Consider the following 23,733-nt stretch of genomic DNA (forward strand, 5'->3'; position numbering starts at 1 on the left):
TATGTACTCTCAGTGAGTGACTTCTCTGACCTTCCCAGTGTCCAACAGCAGCTTTTCACCAACATTAACACGGTAGTTGTAGCGGGCACGCCAATCACTACCACAATAATAGGTAAGAAAAAGACACAACTGGCTTGCTTTAATGCCCCTCATTTTTTATGATCGTAGCAAGATTTCTTTTATTGTTCCTGTAGTCCTAATGAGTTGTGGAAGAAAAACTACTTGATGAATAGTACAACTTAGTGGGAGGGGACATGAAATCAAATAGAAACAAATATCCTAAAACAGGAACAATGGCTACACATATAGTGTAATGCGTTGTGCTTTTTGCTTGGTATGTACCCTTTCAATGTTTTCAATGTTTGTTTCTTAGCTGAGGGTCATGGACCAAGAAGAGATGTTGTTTTCCTGCTGGATGGATCAGATGGCACTAGGAATGGGTTCCCAGCAATGAAAGAGTTTGTTCAAAGAATGGTGGAGAGATTGGAAATTGCTGAGAACAGAGATCGCATTTCTGTGGTCCAGTACAGCAGAGACGCAGAGGTCAATTTCAATCTAAACACGTACACAAAAAAGGAAGGCATTCTTGATGCTTTAAGAGGTCTGAGACACAAAGGAGGCAGACCCCTCAACACGGGGCAGCTCTCCAGTACGTCAGAGACAATGTCTTTACTAGCGTCCTCTGGCAGCAGACGACTGGAGGGTGTGCCACAGATACTTATTGTGCTTAGTGGGGGAAGGTCATTTGACAGTGTTGATACAGCAGCCTCCTCTCTGAAAGAGCTTGGAATCTTGACCTTCGGAATTGGCTCAAGAGCCTCTGATAGCCGAGAATTGCAGATAATCTCATCTGACCCCAATTACGTGCTCTCCGTGTCTGACTTCACCGAAGCTTCCGAATGTCCAAGAACAGCTGCTGGCCTCCGTACAGGCTGTTGCAATGCCCATCACTCCAACATCGCCAGCTGTTACTGGTATGTGCATGGCAGAACTTCCCAAGAGCTAGCTCACTTGCTGTACCTTGTCGTTCTACTTTATCTCCCTACGTAGTTTTGAGCAGTGAGACAATTACCCATAGCCTAGATAGTCAATGAGTTGATGAACTAATGTAAAATTCTACAGATTTATGAATTCCATGAAAATAACTGGGTATTAATGATGCTTTTTTCTCCTAGCTGATTACACCTTACCAAGAAAGGACGTAGTATTTCTGCTGGATCGGTTCAGATGGAAATAGGAATTCTTTCCCAGCAATGCGTGAATTTGTTCAAAGAGTAGTGGAGCAATTCAACATAGATGCAAACGAAGACCATGTTTCTGTGGTGCAGTACAGTAGAGACACTGAGGTCAATTTCTATCTGAATACCTACACTTCAAAGGAAGACATTCTTGACAGTGTCAGAGCTCTGAGACACAAAGGAGGGAGACCCCTCAACACGGGTGCAGCTCTCCAATATGTCAAAGATAATGTCTTTACTGCCTCCTATGGCAGCAGACGACTGGAGGGTGTGCCGCAGATACTGATTGTGCTAAGTGGGGGAAAGTCATTTGACAGTGTTGATACAGCAGCCTCCTCTCTGAAAGAGCTTGGAATCTTGACCTTTGGAATCGGCTCAAGAGGCTCTGATAGCAGAGAATTGCAGAGAATCTCATATGACCCCAGTTACGCTCTGTCCGTGTCCGACTTCACCGAAGCTTCGAATGTCCAAGAACAGCTGCTGGCCTCCGTACAGGCTGTTGCAATGCCTAGTACGCCAGCTTCACCGACAGTGATCGGTATGTGCATGGCAGAACTTTGCAAGAGCTGGCTCACATGCAGTCTTTTCTCAGCATGACAACTTTTTCTCCCTAAGTTGTTTTGAGCAGTTCTATAATTAGCCACAGCTTAGATAGTTAATGAGCTGATGAACTAATACAACTTTTTCAAGTTTTATGAATAATAATGGCATTTTAATTATGTTGTTTTTCCCCTAGCTGATTACACCATACCAAGAAAGGATGTAGTAATTTTGCTGGACGGCTCAGATGGCACTAGGAATTCTTTCCCAGCAATGCGTGAATTTTTGCAAAGACTAGTAGAGCAATTTAACATAGAGGAAAACAGAGACCGTGTTTCTGTGGTACAGTACAGTAAAGACGCCGAGGCCCATTTCTATCTTAACACCTACGCTACAAAGGGGAGATCCTTAACACTGTCAGGACTCTTAGGCACAGAGGAGGGAGACCCCTCAACACAGGGGCGGCTCTCCAGTACGTGATGAACAATGTCTTCACTGCCTCTGCTGGGAGTAGAAAGCAAGAGGGCGTTCCTCAGGTTCTTATACTTTTCAGTGGAGGACGCTCAAACGATAACATAGATACACCTGCCTCTGCTCTGAAAGAGAGTGGGGTCTTAATTTTTGGCATTGGCACCAGAAATTCGAGCAGAGAGGTACAGATAATTGCCAATGGTCCTACCTATGCACAGTCCATCCCTGAGTTCTCTGATCTTCCCAGTGTCCAGCAGCAGTTTTTGAGCTCACTGAACAATGTGCTTGTGCAAGTCCTGCAGGTGACACCTACTGTTATGGGTAAGGCAGTATCCCACACGTCTTTATAAACCGAAAACTGAGCCATCGCTGTAATGCATGTCGTAGATGGAAAACATTTTAGAGCTCAGCTTTAATGCATGTTAGCAAAGTCCTAAGAAATTCGCCTAAAAAGCCAAGGGTTTCAGCAAGTGCTCGCATGAATTTGTGTTCCATTTCTATGCTCGTAGTTGAACGAAGGATGGCTGGGAGGGATGTAGTGTTCCTGCTGGATGGTTCAGACGGCACTAGGAGCTCTTTTCCAGCAATGCGTAACTTTGTTGAAAGGATGGTGGAGAGATTGAATGTGTCTGAGAGGCGAGACCGTGTGTCTGTGGTCCAGTTCAGCAGAGATCCAGAGGCCCATTTTTATCTTAACACATACACGAAAAAGGAGGACATTCTTGACACGGTCAAGGGACTGAGGCACAAAGGAGGGAGACCCCTTAACACAGGGGCAGCTCTGCAGTACGTGAGAGACAGTGTCTTCACTGCCTCCTCAGGAAGCAGACGTTTAGAGGGTGTGCCACAGTTACTGATTCTGCTGAGTGGTGGAAGTTCATTTGATAATGTTGACACACCGGCCACCTCCCTGAAAGAGCTTGGAGTATTGATCTTTGGGATAGGGTCAAGGAGCTCTGACAGCAGTGAACTGCAGAGGATCTCCCATGACCCAAGCTATGTACTCTCAGTGAGTGACTTCTCTGACCTTCCCAGTGTCCAACAGCAGCTTTTCACCAACATTAACACGGTAGTTGTAGCGGGCACGCCAATCACTACCACAATAATAGGTAAGAAAAAGACACAACTGGCTTGCTTTAATGCCCCTCATTTTTTATGATCGTAGCAAGATTTCTTTTATTGTTCCTGTAGTCCTAATGAGTTGTGGAAGAAAAACTACTTGATGAATAGTACAACTTAGTGGGAGGGACATGAAATCAAATAGAAACAAATATCCTAAAACAGGAACAATGGCTACACATATAGTGTAATGCGTTGTGCTTTTTGCTTGGTATGTACCCTTTCAATGTTTTCAATGTTTGTTTCTTAGCTGAGGGTCATGGACCAAGAAGAGATGTTGTTTTCCTGCTGGATGGATCAGATGGCACTAGGAATGGGTTCCCAGCAATGAAAGAGTTTGTTCAAAGAATGGTGGAGAGATTGGAAATTGCTGAGAACAGAGATCGCATTTCTGTGGTCCAGTACAGCAGAGACGCAGAGGTCAATTTCAATCTAAACACGTACACAAAAAAGGAAGGCATTCTTGATGCTTTAAGAGGTCTGAGACACAAAGGAGGCAGACCCCTCAACACGGGGCAGCTCTCCAGTATGTCAGAGACAATGTCTTTACTACGATCCTCTGGCAGCAGACGACTGGAGGGTGTGCCACAGATACTTATTGTGCTTAGTGGGGAAGGTCATTTGACAGTGTTGATACAGCAGCCTCCTCTCTGAAAGAGCTTGGAATCTTGACCTTCGGAATTGGCTCAAGAGCCTCTGATAGCCGAGAATTGCAGATAATCTCATCTGACCCCAATTACGTGCTCTCCGTGTCTGACTTCACCGAGCTTCGAATGTCCAAGAACAGCTGCTGGCCTCCGTACAGGCTGTTGCAATGCCCATCACTCCAACATCGCCAGCTGTTACTGGTATGTGCATGGCAGAACTTCCCAAGAGCTAGCTCACTTGCTGTACCTTGTCGTTCTACTTTATCTCCCTACGTAGTTTTGAGCAGTGAGACAATTACCCATAGCCTAGATAGTCATTGAGTTGATGAACTAATGTAAAATTCTACAGATTTATGAATTCCATGAAAATAACTTGGTATTAATGATGCTTTTTTCTCCTAGCTGATTACACCTTACCAAGAAAGGACGTAGTATTTCTGCTGGACGGTTCAGATGGAAATAGGAATTCTTTCCCAGCAATGCGTGAATTTGTTCAAAGAGTAGTGGAGCAATTCAACATAGATGCAAACGAAGACCATGTTTCTGTGGTGCAGTACAGTAGAGACACTGAGGTCAATTTCTATCTGAATACCTACACTTCAAAGGAAGACATTCTTGACAGTGTCAGAGCTCTGAGACACAAAGGAGGGAGACCCCTCAACACGGGTGCAGCTCTCCAATATGTCAAAGATAATGTCTTTACTGCCTCCTATGGCAGCAGACGACTGGAGGGTGTGCCGCAGATACTGATTGTGCTAAGTGGGGAAAGTCATTTGACAGTGTTGATACAGCAGCCTCCTCTCTGAAAGAGCTTGGAATCTTGACCTTTGGAATCGGCTCAAGAGGCTCTGATAGCAGAGAATTGCAGAGAATCTCATATGACCCCAGTTACGCTCTGTCCGTGTCCGACTTCACCGAAGCTTCCGAATGTCCAAGAACAGCTGCTGGCCTCCGTACAGGCTGTTGCAATGCCTAGTACGCCAGCTTCACCGACAGTGATCGGTATGTGCATGGCAGAACTTTGCAAGAGCTGGCTCACATGCAGTCTTTTCTCAGCATGACAACTTTTTCTCCCTAAGTTGTTTTGAGCAGTTCTATAATTAGCCACAGCTTAGATAGTTAATGAGCTGATGAACTAATACAACTTTTTCAAGTTTTATGAATAATAATGGCATTTTAATTATGTTGTTTTTCCCCTAGCTGATTACACCATACCAAGAAAGGATGTAGTAATTTTGCTGGACGGCTCAGATGGCACTAGGAATTCTTTCCCAGCAATGCGTGAATTTTTGCAAAGACTAGTAGAGCAATTTAACATAGAGGAAAACAGAGACCGTGTTTCTGTGGTACAGTACAGTAAAGACGCCGAGGCCCATTTCTATCTTAACACCTACGCTACAAAGGGGAGATCCTTAACACTGTCAGGACTCTTAGGCACAGAGGAGGGAGACCCCTCAACACAGGGGCTGCTCTCCAGTACGTGATGAACAATGTCTTCACTGCCTCTGCTGGGAGTAGAAAGCAAGAGGGCGTTCCTCAGGTTCTTATACTTTTCAGTGGAGGACGCTCAAACGATAACATAGATACACCTGCCTCTGCTCTGAAAGAGAGTGGGGTCTTAATTTTTGGCATTGGCACCAGAAATTCGAGCAGAGAGGTACAGATAATTGCCAATGGTCCTACCTATGCACAGTCCATCCCTGAGTTCTCTGATCTTCCCAGTGTCCAGCAGCAGTTTTTGAGCTCACTGAACAATGTGCTTGTGCAAGTCCTGCAGGTGACACCTACTGTTATGGGTAAGGCAGTATCCCACACGTCTTTATAAACCGAAAACTGAGCCATCGCTGTAATGCATGTCGTAGATGGAAAACATTTTAGAGCTCAGCTTTAATGCATGTTAGCAAAGTCCTAAGAAATTCGCCTAAAAAGCCAAGGGTTTCAGCGAGTGCTCACATGACTTTGTGTTCCATTTCCATGCTCGTAGTTGAACGAAGGATGGCTGGGAGGGATGTAGTGTTCCTGCTGGATGGTTCAGACGGCACTAGGAGCTCTTTTCCAGCAATGCGTAACTTTGTTGAAAGGATGGTGGAGAGATTGAATGTGTCTGAGAGGCAAGACCGTGTGTCTGTGGTCCAGTTCAGCAGAGATCCAGAGGCCCATTTTTATCTTAACACATACACGAAAAAGGAGGACATTCTTGACACGGTCAGGGGACTGAGGCACAAAGGAGGGAGACCCCTCAACACAGGGGCAGCTCTGCAGTACGTGAGAGACAGTGTCTTCACTGCCTCCTCAGGAAGCAGACGTTTAGAGGGTGTGCCACAGTTACTGATTCTGCTGAGTGGTGGAAGTTCATTTGATAATGTTGACACACCGGCCACTTCCCTGAAAGAGCTTGGAGTATTGATCTTTGGGATAGGGTCAAGGAGCTCTGACAGCAGTGAACTGCAGAGGATCTCCCATGACCCAAGCTATGTACTCTCAGTGAGTGACTTCTCTGACCTTCCCAGTGTCCAACAGCAGCTTTTCACCAACATTAACACAGTAGTTGTAGCGGGCACGCCAATCACTACCACAATAATAGGTAAGAAAAAGACACAACTGGCTTGCTTTAATGCCCCTCATTTTTTATGATCGTAGCAACATTTCTTTTATTGTTCCTGTAGTCCTAATGAGTTGTGGAAGAAAAACTACTTGATGAATAGTACAACTTAGTGGGAGGGGACATGAAATCAAATAGAAACAAATATCCTAAAACAGGAACAATGGCTACACATATAGTGTAATGCGTTGTGCTTTTTGCTTGGTATGTACCCTTTCAATGTTTTCAATGTTTGTTTCTTAGCTGAGGGTCGTGGACCAAGAAGAGATGTTGTTTTCCTGCTGGATGGATCAGATGGCACTAGGAATGGGTTCCCAGCAATGAAAGAGTTTGTTCAAAGAATGGTGGAGAGATTGGAAATTGCTGAGAACAGAGATCGCATTTCTGTGGTCCAGTACAGCAGAGACGCAGAGGTCAATTTCAATCTAAACACGTACACAAAAAAGGAAGGCATTCTTGATGCTTTAAGAGGTCTGAGACACAAAGGAGGCAGACCCCTCAACACGGGGCAGCTCTCCAGTACGTCAGAGACAATGTCTTTACTGCGTCCTCTGGCAGCAGACGACTGGAGGGTGTGCCACAGATACTTATTGTGCTTAGTGGGGAAGGTCATTTGACAGTGTTGATACAGCAGCCTCCTCTCTGAAAGAGCTTGGAATCTTGACCTTCGGAATTGGCTCAAGAGCCTCTGATAGCCGAGAATTGCAGATAATCTCATCTGACCCCAATTCACGTGCTCTCCGTGTCTGACTTCACCGAGCTTCGAATGTCCAAGAACAGCTGCTGGCCTCCGTACAGGCTGTTGCAATGCCCATCACTCCAACATCGCCAGCTGTTACTGGTATGTGCATGGCAGAACTTCCCAAGAGCTAGCTCACTTGCTGTACCTTGTCGTTCTACTTTATCTCCCTACGTAGTTTTGAGCAGTGAGACAATTACCCATAGCCTAGATAGTCAATGAGTTGATGAACTAATGTAAAATTCTACAGATTTATGAATTCCATGAAAATAACTTGGTATTAATGATGCTTTTTTCTCCTAGCTGATTACACCTTACCAAGAAAGGACGTAGTATTTCTGCTGGATGGTTCAGATGGAAATAGGAATTCTTTCCCAGCAATGCGTGAATTTGTTCAAAGAGTAGTGGAGCAATTCAACATAGATGCAAACGAAGACCATGTTTCTGTGGTGCAGTACAGTAGAGACACTGAGGTCAATTTCTATCTGAATACCTACACTTCAAAGGAAGACATTCTTGACAGTGTCAGAGCTCTGAGACACAAAGGAGGGAGACCCCTCAACACGGGTGCAGCTCTCCAATATGTCAAAGATAATGTCTTTACTGCCTCCTATGGCAGCAGACGACTGGAGGGTGTGCCGCAGATACTGATTGTGCTAAGTGGGGAAAGTCATTTGACAGTGTTGATACAGCAGCCTCCTCTCTGAAAGAGCTTGGAATCTTGACCTTTGGAATCGGCTCAAGAGGCTCTGATAGCAGAGAATTGCAGAGAATCTCATATGACCCCAGTTACGCTCTGTCCGTGTCCGACTTCACCGAGCTTCCGAATGTCCAAGAACAGCTGCTGGCCTCCGTACAGGCTGTTGCAATGCCTAGTACGCCAGCTTCACCGACAGTGATCGGTATGTGCATGGCAGAACTTTGCAAGAGCTGGCTCACATGCAGTCTTTTCTCAGCATGACAACTTTTTCTCCCTAAGTTGTTTTGAGCAGTTCTATAATTAGCCACAGCTTAGATAGTTAATGAGCTGATGAACTAATACAACTTTTTCAAGTTTTATGAATAATAATGGCATTTTAATTATGTTGTTTTTCCCCTAGCTGATTACACCATACCAAGAAAGGATGTAGTAATTTTGCTGGACGGCTCAGATGGCACTAGGAATTCTTTCCCAGCAATGCGTGAATTTTTGCAAAGACTAGTAGAGCAATTTAACATAGAGGAAAACAGAGACCGTGTTTCTGTGGTACAGTACAGTAAAGACGCCGAGGCCCATTTCTATCTTAACACCTACGCTACAAAGGGGAGATCCTTAACACTGTCAGGACTCTTAGGCACAGAGGAGGGAGACCCCTCAACACAGGGGCTGCTCTCCAGTACGTGATGAACAATGTCTTCACTGCCTCTGCTGGGAGTAGAAAGCAAGAGGGCGTTCCTCAGGTTCTTATACTTTTCAGTGGAGGACGCTCAAACGATAACATAGATACACCTGCCTCTGCTCTGAAAGAGAGTGGGGTCTTAATTTTTGGCATTGGCACCAGAAATTCGAGCAGAGAGGTACAGATAATTGCCAATGGTCCTACCTATGCACAGTCCATCCCTGAGTTCTCTGATCTTCCCAGTGTCCAGCAGCAGTTTTTGAGCTCACTGAACAATGTGCTTGTGCAAGTCCTGCAGGTGACACCTACTGTTATGGGTAAGGCAGTATCCCACACGTCTTTATAAACCGAAAACTGAGCCATCGCTGTAATGCATGTCGTAGATGGAAAACATTTTAGAGCTCAGCTTTAATGCATGTTAGCAAAGTCCTAAGAAATTCGCCTAAAAAGCCAAGGGTTTCAGCGAGTGCTCACATGACTTTGTGTTCCATTTCCATGCTCGTAGTTGAACGAAGGATGGCTGGGAGGGATGTAGTATTCCTGCTGGATGGTTCAGACGGCACTAGGAGCTCTTTTCCAGCAATGCGTAACTTTGTTGAAAGGATGGTGGAGAGATTGAATGTGTCTGAGAGGCAAGACCGTGTGTCTGTGGTCCAGTTCAGCAGAGATCCAGAGGCCCATTTTTATCTTAACACATACACGAAAAAGGAGGACATTCTTGACACGGTCAGGGGACTGAGGCACAAAGGAGGGAGACCCTCAACACAGGGGCAGCTCTGCAGTACGTGAGAGACAGTGTCTTCACTGCCTCCTCAGGAAGCAGACGTTTAGAGGGTGTGCCACAGTTACTGATTCTGCTGAGTGGTGGAAGTTCATTTGATAATGTTGACACACCGGCCACTTCCCTGAAAGAGCTTGGAGTATTGATCTTTGGGATAGGGTCAAGGAGCTCTGACAGCAGTGAACTGCAGAGGATCTCCCATGACCCAAGCTATGTACTCTCAGTGAGTGACTTCTCTGACCTTCCCAGTGTCCAACAGCAGCTTTTCACCAACATTAACACAGTAGTTGTAGCGGGCACGCCAATCACTACCACAATAATAGGTAAGAAAAAGACACAACTGGCTTGCTTTAATGCCCCTCATTTTTTATGATCGTAGCAACATTTCTTTTATTGTTCCTGTAGTCCTAATGAGTTGTGGAAGAAAAACTACTTGATGAATAGTACAACTTAGTGGGAGGGGACATGAAATCAAATAGAAACAAATATCCTAAAACAGGAACAATGGCTACACATATAGTGTAATGCGTTGTGCTTTTTGCTTGGTATGTACCCTTTCAATGTTTTCAATGTTTGTTTCTTAGCTGAGGGTCGTGGACCAAGAAGAGATGTTGTTTTCCTGCTGGATGGATCAGATGGCACTAGGAATGGGTTCCCAGCAATGAAAGAGTTTGTTCAAAGAATGGTGGAGAGATTGGAAATTGCTGAGAACAGAGATCGCATTTCTGTGGTCCAGTACAGCAGAGACGCAGAGGTCAATTTCAATCTAAACACGTACACAAAAAGGAAGGCATTCTTGATGCTTTAAGAGGTCTGAGACACAAAGGAGGCAGACCCCTCAACACGGGGCAGCTCTCCAGTACGTCAGAGACAATGTCTTTACTAGCGTCCTCTGGCAGCAGACGACTGGAGGGTGTGCCACAGATACTTATTGTGCTTAGTGGGGAAGGTCATTTGACAGTGTTGATACAGCAGCCTCCTCTCTGAAAGAGCTTGGAATCTTGACCTTCGGAATTGGCTCAAGAGCCTCTGATAGCCGAGAATTGCAGATAATCTCATCTGACCCCAATTACGTGCTCTCCGTGTCTGACTTCACCGAGCTTCCGAATGTCCAAGAACAGCTGCTGGCCTCCGTACAGGCTGTTGCAATGCCCATCACTCCAACATCGCCAGCTGTTACTGGTATGTGCATGGCAGAACTTCCCAAGAGCTAGCTCACTTGCTGTACCTTGTCGTTCTACTTTATCTCCCTACGTAGTTTTGAGCAGTGAGACAATTACCCATAGCCTAGATAGTCAATGAGTTGATGAACTAATGTAAAATTCTACAGATTTATGAATTCCATGAAAATAACTTGGTATTAATGATGCTTTTTTCTCCTAGCTGATTACACCTTACCAAGAAAGGACGTAGTATTTCTGCTGGATGGTTCAGATGGAAATAGGAATTCTTTCCCAGCAATGCGTGAATTTGTTCAAAGAGTAGTGGAGCAATTCAACATAGATGCAAACGAAGACCATGTTTCTGTGGTGCAGTACAGTAGAGACACTGAGGTCAATTTCTATCTGAATACCTACACTTCAAAGGAAGACATTCTTGACAGTGTCAGAGCTCTGAGACACAAAGGAGGGAGACCCCTCAACACGGGTGCAGCTCTCCAATATGTCAAAGATAATGTCTTTACTGCCTCCTATGGCAGCAGACGACTGGAGGGTGTGCCGCAGATACTGATTGTGCTAAGTGGGGAAAGTCATTTGACAGTGTTGATACAGCAGCCTCCTCTCTGAAAGAGCTTGGAATCTTGACCTTTGGAATCGGCTCAAGAGGCTCTGATAGCAGAGAATTGCAGAGAATCTCATATGACCCCAGTTACGCTCTGTCCGTGTCCGACTTCACCGAGCTTCCGAATGTCCAAGAACAGCTGCTGGCCTCCGTACAGGCTGTTGCAATGCCTAGTACGCCAGCTTCACCGACAGTGATCGGTATGTGCATGGCAGAACTTTGCAAGAGCTGGCTCACATGCAGTCTTTTCTCAGCATGACAACTTTTTCTCCCTAAGTTGTTTTGAGCAGTTCTATAATTAGCCACAGCTTAGATAGTTAATGAGCTGATGAACTAATACAACTTTTTCAAGTTTTATGAATAATAATGGCATTTTAATTATGTTGTTTTTCCCCTAGCTGATTACACCATACCAAGAAAGGATGTAGTAATTTTGCTGGACGGCTCAGATGGCACTAGGAATTCTTTCCCAGCAATGCGTGAATTTTTGCAAAGACTAGTAGAGCAATTTAACATAGAGGAAAACAGAGACCGTGTTTCTGTGGTACAGTACAGTAAAGACGCCGAGGCCCATTTCTATCTTAACACCTACGCTACAAAGGGGAGATCCTTAACACTGTCAGGACTCTTAGGCACAGAGGAGGGAGACCCCTCAACACAGGGGCGGCTCTCCAGTACGTGATGAACAATGTCTTCACTGCCTCTGCTGGGAGTAGAAAGCAAGAGGGCGTTCCTCAGGTTCTTATACTTTTCAGTGGAGGACGCTCAAACGATAACATAGATACACCTGCCTCTGCTCTGAAAGAGAGTGGGGTCTTAATTTTTGGCATTGGCACCAGAAATTCGAGCAGAGAGGTACAGATAATTGCCAATGGTCCTACCTATGCACAGTCCATCCCTGAGTTCTCTGATCTTCCCAGTGTCCAGCAGCAGTTTTTGAGCTCACTGAACAATGTGCTTGTGCAAGTCCTGCAGGTGACACCTACTGTTATGGGTAAGGCAGTATCCCACACGTCTTTATAAACCGAAAACTGAGCCATCGCTGTAATGCATGTCGTAGATGGAAAACATTTTAGAGCTCAGCTTTAATGCATGTTAGCAAAGTCCTAAGAAATTAGCCTAAAAAGCCAAGGGTTTCAGCAGAGTGCTCACATGACTTTGTGTTCCATTTCCATGCTCGTAGTTGAACGAAGGATGGCTGGGAGGGATGTAGTATTCCTGCTGGATGGTTCAGACGGCACTAGGAGCTCTTTTCCAGCAATGCGTAACTTTGTTGAAAGGATGGTGGAGAGATTGAATGTGTCTGAGAGGCAAGACCGTGTGTCTGTGGTCCAGTTCAGCAGAGATCCAGAGGCCCATTTTTATCTTAACACATACATGAAAAAGGAGGACATTCTTGACACGGTCAGGGGACTGAGGCACAAAGGAGGGAGACCCCTCAACACAGGGGCAGCTCTGCAGTACGTGAGAGACAGTGTCTTCACTGCCTCCTCAGGAAGCAGACGTTTAGAGGGTGTGCCACAGTTACTGATTCTGCTGAGTGGTGGAAGTTCATTTGATAATGTTGACACACCGGCCACCTCCCTGAAAGAGCTTGGAGTATTGATCTTTGGGATAGGGTCAAGGAGCTCTGACAGCAGTGAACTGCAGAGGATCTCCCATGACCCAAGCTATGTACTCTCAGTGAGTGACTTCTCTGACCTTCCCAGTGTCCAACAGCAGCTTTTCACCAACATTAACACGGTAGTTGTAGCAGGCACGCCAATCACTACCACAATAATAGGTAAGAAAAAGACACAACTGGCTTGCTTTAATGCCCCTCATTTTTTATGATCGTAGCAACATTTCTTTTATTGTTCCTGTAGTCCTAATGAGTTGTGGAAGAAAAACTACTTGATGAATAGTACAACTTAGTGGGAGGGGACATGAAATCAAATAGAAACAAATATCCTAAAACAGGAACAATGGCTACACATATAGTGTAATGCGTTGTGCTTTTTGCTTGGTATGTACCCTTTCAATGTTTTCAATGTTTGTTTCTTAGCTGAGGGTCGTGGACCAAGAAGAGATGTTGTTTTCCTGCTGGATGGATCAGATGGCACTAGGAATGGGTTCCCAGCAATGAAAGAGTTTGTTCAAAGAATGGTGGAGAGATTGGAAATTGCTGAGAACAGAGATCGCATTTCTGTGGTCCAGTACAGCAGAGACGCAGAGGTCAATTTCAATCTAAACACGTACACAAAAAAGGAAGGCATTCTTGATGCTTTAAGAGGTCTGAGACACAAAGGAGGCAGACCCCTCAACACGGGGCAGCTCTCCAGTACGTCAGAGACAATGTCTTTACTGCGTCCTCTGGCAGCAGACGACTGGAGGGTGTGCCACAGATACTTATTGTGCTTAGTGGGGAAGGTCATTTGACAGTGTTGATACAGCAGCCTCCTCTCTGAAAGAGCTTGGAATCTTGACCTTCGAATTGGCTCAAGAGCCTCTGATAGCCGAGAATTGCAGATAATCTCATCTGACCCCAATTACGTGCTCTCCGTGTCTGACTTCACCGAGCTTCGAATGTCCAAGAACAGCTGCTGGCCTCCGTACAGGCTGTTGCAATGCCCATCACTCCAACATCGCCAGCTGTTACTGGTATGTGCATGGCAGAACTTCCCAAGAGCTAGCTCACTTGCTGTACCTTGTCGTTCTACTTTATCTCCCTACGTAGTTTTGAGCAGTGAGACAATTACCCATAGCCTAGATAGTCAATGAGTTGATGAACTAATGTAAAATTCTACAGATTTATGAATTCCATGAAAATAACTTGGTATTAATGATGCTTTTTTCTCCTAGCTGATTACACCTTACCAAGAAAGGACGTAGTATTTCTGCTGGATGGTTCAGATGGAAATAGGAATTCTTTCCCAGCAATGCGTGAATTTGTTCAAAGAGTAGTGGAGCAATTCAACATAGATGCAAACGAAGACCATGTTTCTGTGGTGCAGTACAGTAGAGACACTGAGGTCAATTTCTATCTGAATACCTACACTTCAAAGGAAGACATTCTTGACAGTGTCAGAGCTCTGAGACACAAAGGAGGGAGACCCCTCAACACGGGTGCAGCTCTCCAATATGTCAAAGATAATGTCTTTACTGCCTCCTATGGCAGCAGACGACTGGAGGGTGTGCCGCAGATACTGATTGTGCTAAGTGGGGAAAGTCATTTGACAGTGTTGATACAGCAGCCTCCTCTCTGAAAGAGCTTGGAATCTTGACCTTTGGAATCGGCTCAAGAGGCTCTGATAGCAGAGAATTGCAGAGAATCTCATATGACCCCAGTTACGCTCTGTCCGTGTCCGACTTCACCGAGCTTCGAATGTCCAAGAACAGCTGCTGGCCTCCGTACAGGCTGTTGCAATGCCTAGTACGCCAGCTTCACCGACAGTGATCGGTATGTGCATGGCAGAACTTTGCAAGAGCTGGCTCACATGCAGTCTTTTCTCAGCATGACAACTTTTTCTCCCTAAGTTGTTTTGAGCAGTTCTATAATTAGCCACAGCTTAGATAGTTAATGAGCTGATGAACTAATACAACTTTTTCAAGTTTTATGAATAATAATGGCATTTTAATTATGTTGTTTTTCCCCTAGCTGATTACACCATACCAAGAAAGGATGTAGTAATTTTGCTGGACGGCTCAGATGGCACTAGGAATTCTTTCCCAGCAATGCGTGAATTTTTGCAAAGACTAGTAGAGCAATTTAACATAGAGGAAAACAGAGACCGTGTTTCTGTGGTACAGTACAGTAAAGACGCCGAGGCCCATTTCTATCTTAACACCTACGCTACAAAGGGGAGATCCTTAACACTGTCAGGACTCTTAGGCACAGAGGAGGGAGACCCTCAACACAGGGGCGGCTCTCCAGTACGTGATGAACAATGTCTTCACTGCCTCTGCTGGGAGTAGAAAGCAAGAGGGCGTTCCTCAGGTTCTTATACTTTTCAGTGGAGGACGCTCAAACGATAACATAGATACACCTGCCTCTGCTCTGAAAGAGAGTGGGGTCTTAATTTTTGGCATTGGCACCAGAAATTCGAGCAGAGAGGTACAGATAATTGCCAATGGTCCTACCTATGCACAGTCCATCCCTGAGTTCTCTGATCTTCCCAGTGTCCAGCAGCAGTTTTTGAGCTCACTGAACAATGTGCTTGTGCAAGTCCTGCAGGTGACACCTACTGTTATGGGTAAGGCAGTATCCCACACGTCTTTATAAACCGAAAACTGAGCCATCGCTGTAATGCATGTCGTAGATGGAAAACATTTTAGAGCTCAGCTTTAATGCATGTTAGCAAAGTCCTAAGAAATTAGCCTAAAAAGCCAAGGGTTGAATCTTCAGCATAAGATTGTAAATGTATCTGAAGCATGGAGTTATTTCATTTGTGTTCCATCTCAGCATATACACCTACCTAATCCGACAGTGCTGACATGACTTTGTGTTCATTTCATACTGAGTTGACGAAGGATGGCTGGGAGGATGTAGTGTTCCTGCTGGATGGTTCAGACGGCACTAGGAGCTCTTTTCCAGCAATGCGTAACTTTGTTGAAAGGATGGTGGAGAGATTGAATGTGTCTGAGAGGCGAGACCGTGTGTCTGTGGTCCAGTTCAGCAGAGATCCAGAGGCCCATTTTTATCTTAACACATACACGAAAAAGGAGGACATTCTTGACACGGTCAGGGGACTGAGGCACAAAGGAGGGAGACCCCTCAACACAGGGGCAGCTCTGCAGTACGTGAGAGACAGTGTCTTCACTGCCTCCTCAGGAAGCAGACGTTTAGAGGGTGTGCCACAGTTACTGATTCTGCTGAGTGGTGGAAGTTCATTTGATAATGTTGACACACCGGCCACCTCCCTGAAAGAGCTTGGAGTATTGATCTTTGGGATAGGGTCAAGGAGCTCTGACAGCAGTGAACTGCAGAGGATCTCCCATGACCCAAGCTATGTACTCTCAGTGAGTGACTTCTCTGACCTTCCCAGTGTCCAACAGCAGCTTTTCACCAACATTAACACAGTAGTTGTAGCGGCACGCCAATCACTACCACAATAATAGGTAAGAAAAAGACACAACTGGCTTGCTTTAATGCCCCTCATTTTTTATGATCGTAGCAACATTTCTTTTATTGTTCCTGTAGTCCTAATGAGTTGTGGAAGAAAAACTACTTGATGAATAGTACAACTTAGTGGGAGGGGACATGAAATCAAATAGAAACAAATATCCTAAAACAGGAACAATGGCTACACATATAGTGTAATGCGTTGTGCTTTTTGCTTGGTATGTACCCTTTCAATGTTTTCAATGTTTGTTTCTTAGCTGAGGGTCATGGACCAAGAAGAGATGTTGTTTTCCTGCTGGATGGATCAGATGGCACTAGGAATGGGTTCCCAGCAATGAAAGAGTTTGTTCAAAGAATGGTGGAGAGATTGGAAATTGCTGAGAACAGAGATCGCATTTCTGTGGTCCAGTACAGCAGAGACGCAGAGGTCAATTTCAATCTAAACACGTACACAAAAAAGGAAGGCATTCTTGATGCTTTAAGAGGTCTGAGACACAAAGGAGGCAGACCCCTCAACACGGGGCAGCTCTCCAGTACGTCAGAGACAATGTCTTTACTGCGTCCTCTGGCAGCAGACGACTGGAGGGTGTGCCACAGATACTTATTGTGCTTAGTGGGGAAGGTCATTTGACAGTGTTGATACAGCAGCCTCCTCTCTGAAAGAGCTTGGAATCTTGACCTTCGGAATTGGCTCAAGAGCCTCTGATAGCCGAGAATTGCAGATAATCTCATCTGACCCCAATTACGTGCTCTCCGTGTCTGACTTCACCGAAGCTTCGAATGTCCAAGAACAGCTGCTGGCCTCCGTACAGGCTGTTGCAATGCCCATCACTCCAACATCGCCAGCTGTTACTGGTATGTGCATGGCAGAACTTCCCAAGAGCTAGCTCACTTGCTGTACCTTGTCGTTCTACTTTATCTCCCTACGTAGTTTTGAGCAGTGAGACAATTACCCATAGCCTAGATAGTCAATGGGTTGATGAACTAATGTAAAATTCTACAGATTTATGAATTCCATGAAAATAACTTGGTATTAATGATGCTTTTTTCTCCTAGCTGATTACACCTTACCAAGAAAGGACGTAGTATTTCTGCTGGACGGTTCAGATGGAAATAGGAATTCTTTCCCAGCAATGCGTGAATTTGTTCAAAGAGTAGTGGAGCAATTCAACATAGATGCAAACGAAGACCATGTTTCTGTGGTGCAGTACAGTAGAGACACTGAGGTCAATTTCTATCTGAATACCTACACTTCAAAGGAAGACATTCTTGACAGTGTCAGAGCTCTGAGACACAAAGGAGGGAGACCCCTCAACACGGGTGCAGCTCTCCAATATGTCAAAGATAATGTCTTTACTGCCTCCTATGGCAGCAGACGACTGGAGGGTGTGCCGCAGATACTGATTGTGCTAAGTGGGGGAAAGTCATTTGACAGTGTTGATACAGCAGCCTCCTCTCTGAAAGAGCTTGGAATCTTGACCTTTGGAATCGGCTCAAGAGGCTCTGATAGCAGAGAATTGCAGAGAATCTCATATGACCCCAGTTACGCTCTGTCCGTGTCCGACTTCACCGAGCTTCGAATGTCCAAGAACAGCTGCTGGCCTCCGTACAGGCTGTTGCAATGCCTAGTACGCCAGCTTCACCGACAGTGATCGGTATGTGCATGGCAGAACTTTGCAAGAGCTGGCTCACATGCAGTCTTTTCTCAGCATGACAACTTTTTCTCCCTAAGTTGTTTTGAGCAGTTCTATAATTAGCCACAGCTTAGATAGTTAATGAGCTGATGAACTAATACAACTTTTTCAAGTTTTATGAATAATAATGGCATTTTAATTATGTTGTTTTTCCCCTAGCTGATTACACCATACCAAGAAAGGATGTAGTAATTTTGCTGGACGGCTCAGATGGCACTAGGAATTCTTTCCCAGCAATGCGTGAATTTTTGCAAAGACTAGTAGAGCAATTTAACATAGAGGAAAACAGAGACCGTGTTTCTGTGGTACAGTACAGTAAAGACGCTGAGGCCCATTTCTATCTTAACACCTACGCTACAAAGGGGAGATCCTTAACACTGTCAGGACTCTTAGGCACAGAGGAGGGAGACCCCTCAACACAGGGGCGGCTCTCCAGTACGTGATGAACAATGTCTTCACTGCCTCTGCTGGGAGTAGAAAGCAAGAGGGCGTTCCTCAGGTTCTTATACTTTTCAGTGGAGGACGCTCAAACGATAACATAGATACACCTGCCTCTGCTCTGAAAGAGAGTGGGGTCTTAATTTTTGGCATTGGCACCAGAAATTCGAGCAGAGAGGTACAGATAATTGCCAATGGTCCTACCTATGCACAGTCCATCCCTGAGTTCTCTGATCTTCCCAGTGTCCAGCAGCAGTTTTTGAGCTCACTGAACAATGTGCTTGTGCAAGTCCTGCAGGTGACACCTACTGTTATGGGTAAGGCAGTATCCCACACGTCTTTATAAACCGAAAACTGAGCCATCGCTGTAATGCATGTCGTAGATGGAAAACATTTTAGAGCTCAGCTTTAATGCATGTTAGCAAAGTCCTAAGAAATTAGCCTAAAAAGCCAAGGGTTTCAGCGAGTGCTCACATGACTTTGTGTTCCATTTCCATACTCGTAGTTGAACGAAGGATGGCTGGGAGGGATGTAGTGTTCCTGCTGGATGGTTCAGACGGCACTAGGAGCTCTTTTCCAGCAATGCGTAACTTTGTTGAAAGGATGGTGGAGAGATTGAATGTGTCTGAGAGGCGAGACCGTGTGTCTGTGGTCCAGTTCAGCAGAGATCCAGAGGCCCATTTTTATCTTAACACATACACCAAAAAGGAGGACATTCTTGACACGGTCAGGGGACTGAGGCACAAAGGAGGGAGACCCCTCAACACAGGGGCAGCTCTGCAGTACGTGAGAGACAGTGTCTTCACTGCCTCCTCAGGAAGCAGACGTTTAGAGGGTGTGCCACAGTTACTGATTCTGCTGAGTGGTGGAAGTTCATTTGATAATGTTGACACACCGGCCACCTCCCTGAAAGAGCTTGGAGTATTGATCTTTGGGATAGGGTCAAGGAGCTCTGACAGCAGTGAACTGCAGAGGATCTCCCATGACCCAAGCTATGTACTCTCAGTGAGTGACTTCTCTGACCTTCCCAGTGTCCAACAGCAGCTTTTCACCAACATTAACACAGTAGTTGTAGCGGGCACGCCAATCACTACCACAATAATAGGTAAGAAAAAGACACAACTGGCTTGCTTTAATGCCCCTCATTTTTTATGATCGTAGCAACATTTCTTTTATTGTTCCTGTAGTCCTAATGAGTTGTGGAAGAAAAACTACTTGATGAATAGTACAACTTAGTGGGAGGGGACATGAAATCAAATAGAAACAAATATCCTAAAACAGGAACAATGGCTACACATATAGTGTAATGCGTTGTGCTTTTTGCTTGGTATGTACCCTTTCAATGTTTTCAATGTTTGTTTCTTAGCTGAGGGTCGTGGACCAAGAAGAGATGTTGTTTTCCTGCTGGATGGATCAGATGGCACTAGGAATGGGTTCCCAGCAATGAAAGAGTTTGTTCAAAGAATGGTGGAGAGATTGGAAATTGCTGAGAACAGAGATCGCATTTCTGTGGTCCAGTACAGCAGAGACGCAGAGGTCAATTTCAATCTAAACACGTACACAAAAAAGGAAGGCATTCTTGATGCTTTAAGAGGTCTGAGACACAAAGGAGGCAGACCCCTCAACACGGGGGCAGCTCTCCAGTACGTCAGAGACAATGTCTTTACTGCGTCCTCTGGCAGCAGACGACTGGAGGGTGTGCCACAGATACTTATTGTGCTTAGTGGGGGAAGGTCATTTGACAGTGTTGATACAGCAGCCTCCTCTCTGAAAGAGCTTGGAATCTTGACCTTCGGAATTGGCTCAAGAGCCTCTGATAGCCGAGAATTGCAGATAATCTCATCTGACCCCAATTACGTGCTCTCCGTGTCTGACTTCACCGAGCTTCCGAATGTCCAAGAACAGCTGCTGGCCTCCGTACAGGCTGTTGCAATGCCCATCACTCCAACATCGCCAGCTGTTACTGGTATGTGCATGGCAGAACTTCCCAAGAGCTAGCTCACTTGCTGTACCTTGTCGTTCTACTTTATCTCCCTACGTAGCTTTGAGCAGTGAGACAATTACCCACAGCCTAGATAGTCAATGAGTTGATGAACTAATGTGAAATTCTACAGATTTATGAATTCCATGAAAATAACTTGGTATTAATGATGCTTTTTTCTCCTAGCTGATTACACCTTACCAAGAAAGGACGTAGTATTTCTGCTGGATCGGTTCAGATGGAAATAGGAATTCTTTCCCAGCAATGCGTGAATTTGTTCAAAGAGTAGTGGAGCAATTCAACATAGATGCAAACGAAGACCATGTTTCTGTGGTGCAGTACAGTAGAGACACTGAGGTCAATTTCTATCTGAATACCTACACTTCAAAGGAAGACATTCTTGACAGTGTCAGAGCTCTGAGACACAAAGGAGGGAGACCCCTCAACACGGGTGCAGCTCTCCAATATGTCAAAGATAATGTCTTTACTGCCTCCTATGGCAGCAGACGACTGGAGGGTGTGCCGCAGATACTGATTGTGCTAAGTGGGGAAAGTCATTTGACAGTGTTGATACAGCAGCCTCCTCTCTGAAAGAGCTTGGAATCTTGACCTTTGGAATCGGCTCAAGAGGCTCTGATAGCAGAGAATTGCAGAGAATCTCATATGACCCCAGTTACGCTCTGTCCGTGTCCGACTTCACCGAGCTTCGAATGTCCAAGAACAGCTGCTGGCCTCCGTACAGGCTGTTGCAATGCCTAGTACGCCAGCTTCACCGACAGTGATCGGTATGTGCATGGCAGAACTTTGCAAGAGCTGGCTCACATGCAGTCTTTTCTCAGCATGACAACTTTTTCTCCCTAAGTTGTTTTGAGCAGTTCTATAATTAGCCACAGCTTAGATAGTTAATGAGCTGATGAACTAATACAACTTTTTCAAGTTTTATGAATAATAATGGCATTTTAATTATGTTGTTTTTCCCCCTAGCTGATTACACCATACCAAGAAAGGATGTAGTAATTTTGCTGGACGGCTCAGATGGCACTAGGAATTCTTTCCCAGCAATGCGTGAATTTTTGCAAAGACTAGTAGAGCAATTTAACATAGAGGAAAACAGAGACCGTGTTTCTGTGGTGCAGTACAGTAAAGACGCCGAGGCCCATTTCTATCTTAACACCTACGCTACAAAGGGGAGATCCTTAACACTGTCAGGAGTCTTAGGCACAGAGGAGGGAGACCCCTCAACACAGGGGCGGCTCTCCAGTACGTGATGAACAATGTCTTCACTGCCTCTGCTGGGAGTAGAAAGCAAGAGGGCGTTCCTCAGGTTCTTATACTTTTCAGTGGAGGACGCTCAAACGATAACATAGATACACCTGCCTCTGCTCTGAAAGAGAGTGGGGTCTTAATTTTTGGCATTGGCACCAGAAATTCGAGCAGAGAGGTACAGAAAATTGCCAATGGTCCTACTTATGCACAGTCCATCCCTGAGTTCTCTGATCTTCCCAGTGTCCAGCAGCAGTTTTTGAGCTCACTGAACAATGTGCTTGTGCAAGTCCTGCAGGTGACACCTACTGTTATGGGTAAGGCAGTATCCCACACGTCTTTATAAACCGAAAACTGAGCCTTCGCTGTAATGCATGTCGTAGATGGAAAACATTTTAGAGCTCAGCTTTAATGCATGTTAGCAAAGTCCTAAGAAATTAGCCTAAAAAGCCAAGGGTTTCAGCGAGTGCTCACATGACTTTGTGTTCCATTTCCATACTCGTAGTTGAACGAAGGATGGCTGGGAGGGATGTAGTGTTCCTGCTGGATGGTTCAGACGGCACTAGGAGCTCTTTTCCAGCAATGCGTAACTTTGTTGAAAGGATGGTGGAGAGATTGAATGTGTCTGAGAGGCGAGACCGTGTGTCTGTGGTCCAGTTCAGCAGAGATCCAGAGGCCCATTTTTATCTTAACACATACACGAAAAAGGAGGACATTCTTGACACGGTCAGGGGACTGAGGCACAAAGGAGGGAGACCCCTCAACACAGGGGCAGCTCTGCAGTACGTGAGAGACAGTGTCTTCACTGCCTCCTCAGGAAGCAGACGTTTAGAGGGTGTGCCACAGTTACTGATTCTGCTGAGTGGTGGAAGGTCATTTGATAATGTTGACACACCGGCCACCTCCCTGAAAGAGCTTGGAGTATTGATCTTTGGGATAGGGTCAAGGAGCTCTGACAGCAGTGAACTGCAGAGGATCTCCCATGACCCAAGCTATGTACTCTCAGTGAGTGACTTCTCTGACCTTCCCAGTGTCCAACAGCAGCTTTTCACCAACATTAACACAGTAGTTGTAGCGGGCACGCCAATCACTACCACAATAATAGGTAAGAAAAAGACACAACTGGCTTGCTTTAATGCCCCTCATTTTTTATGATCGTAGCAACATTTCTTTTATTGTTCCTGTAGTCCTAATGAGTTGTGGAAGAAAAACTACTTGATGAATAGTACAACTTAGTGGGAGGGGACATGAAATCAAATAGAAACAAATATCCTAAAACAGGAACAATGGCTACACATATAGTGTAATGCGTTGTGCTTTTTGCTTGGTATGTACCCTTTCAATGTTTTCAATGTTTGTTTCTTAGCTGAGGGTCGTGGACCAAGAAGAGATGTTGTTTTCCTGCTGGATGGATCAGATGGCACTAGGAATGGGTTCCCAGCAATGAAAGAGTTTGTTCAAAGAATGGTGGAGAGATTGGAAATTGCTGAGAACAGAGATCGCATTTCTGTGGTCCAGTACAGCAGAGACGCAGAGGTCAATTTCAATCTAAACACGTACACAAAAAAGGAAGGCATTCTTGATGCTTTAAGAGGTCTGAGACACAAAGGAGGCAGACCCCTCAACACGGGGGCAGCTCTCCAGTACGTCAGAAACAATGTCTTTACTAGCGTCCTCTGGCAGCAGACGACTGGAGGGTGTGCCACAGATACTTATTGTGCTTAGTGGGGAAGGTCATTTGACAGTGTTGATACAGCAGCCTCCTCTCTAAAAGAGCTTGGAATCTTGACCTTCGAATTGGCTCAAGAGCCTCTGATAGCCGAGAATTGCAGATAATCTCATCTGACCCCAATTACGTGCTCTCCGTGTCTGACTTCACCGAGCTTCGAATGTCCAAGAACAGCTGCTGGCCTCCGTACAGGCTGTTGCAATGCCCATCACTCCAACATCGCCAGCTG

General features: G+C 45.3%; 2 protein-coding genes across 2 annotated transcripts in view; both read left to right on the top strand.

Annotated features, from left to right (window-relative positions):
* col6a3 (collagen, type VI, alpha 3) overlaps nucleotides 1–23,733 on the top strand; it is a 97,178-nt gene that overhangs the window by 28,808 nt on the left and 44,637 nt on the right. The window contains exons 15-16 of the mRNA XM_052143232.1: nucleotides 6,000–6,599; nucleotides 19,898–20,497. Coding sequence (XP_051999192.1) covers nucleotides 6,000–6,599; nucleotides 19,898–20,497 — 1,200 coding nt within the window. The remainder of the gene's footprint in view (nucleotides 1–5,999; nucleotides 6,600–19,897; nucleotides 20,498–23,733) is intronic.
* On the top strand, nucleotides 1,714–2,398 carry LOC127655404 (collagen alpha-3(VI) chain-like). Its single transcript, XM_052143233.1, has 2 exons — nucleotides 1,714–1,776; nucleotides 1,975–2,398. Exons 1-2 carry the CDS (start codon nucleotides 1,743–1,745, stop codon nucleotides 2,256–2,258), a joined length of 318 nt encoding a protein of 105 aa, XP_051999193.1. The 5' UTR covers nucleotides 1,714–1,742; the 3' UTR covers nucleotides 2,259–2,398.

The sequence above is a fragment of the Xyrauchen texanus genome, chromosome 14 (genome assembly GCF_025860055.1).
Source record: "Xyrauchen texanus isolate HMW12.3.18 chromosome 14, RBS_HiC_50CHRs, whole genome shotgun sequence".
NCBI lineage: Eukaryota > Metazoa > Chordata > Actinopteri > Cypriniformes > Catostomidae > Xyrauchen > Xyrauchen texanus.

Coding starts and splice junctions, on each gene's coding strand:
- LOC127655404 (XM_052143233.1), top strand. CDS start 1,743: ATGCCTAGTACGCCAGCTTCACCGACAGTGATCG. Junction 1,777..1,974: donor AGCTTCACCGACAGTGATCG/GTATGTGCATGG, acceptor TTTTTCCCCTAG/CTGATTACACCATACCAAGA.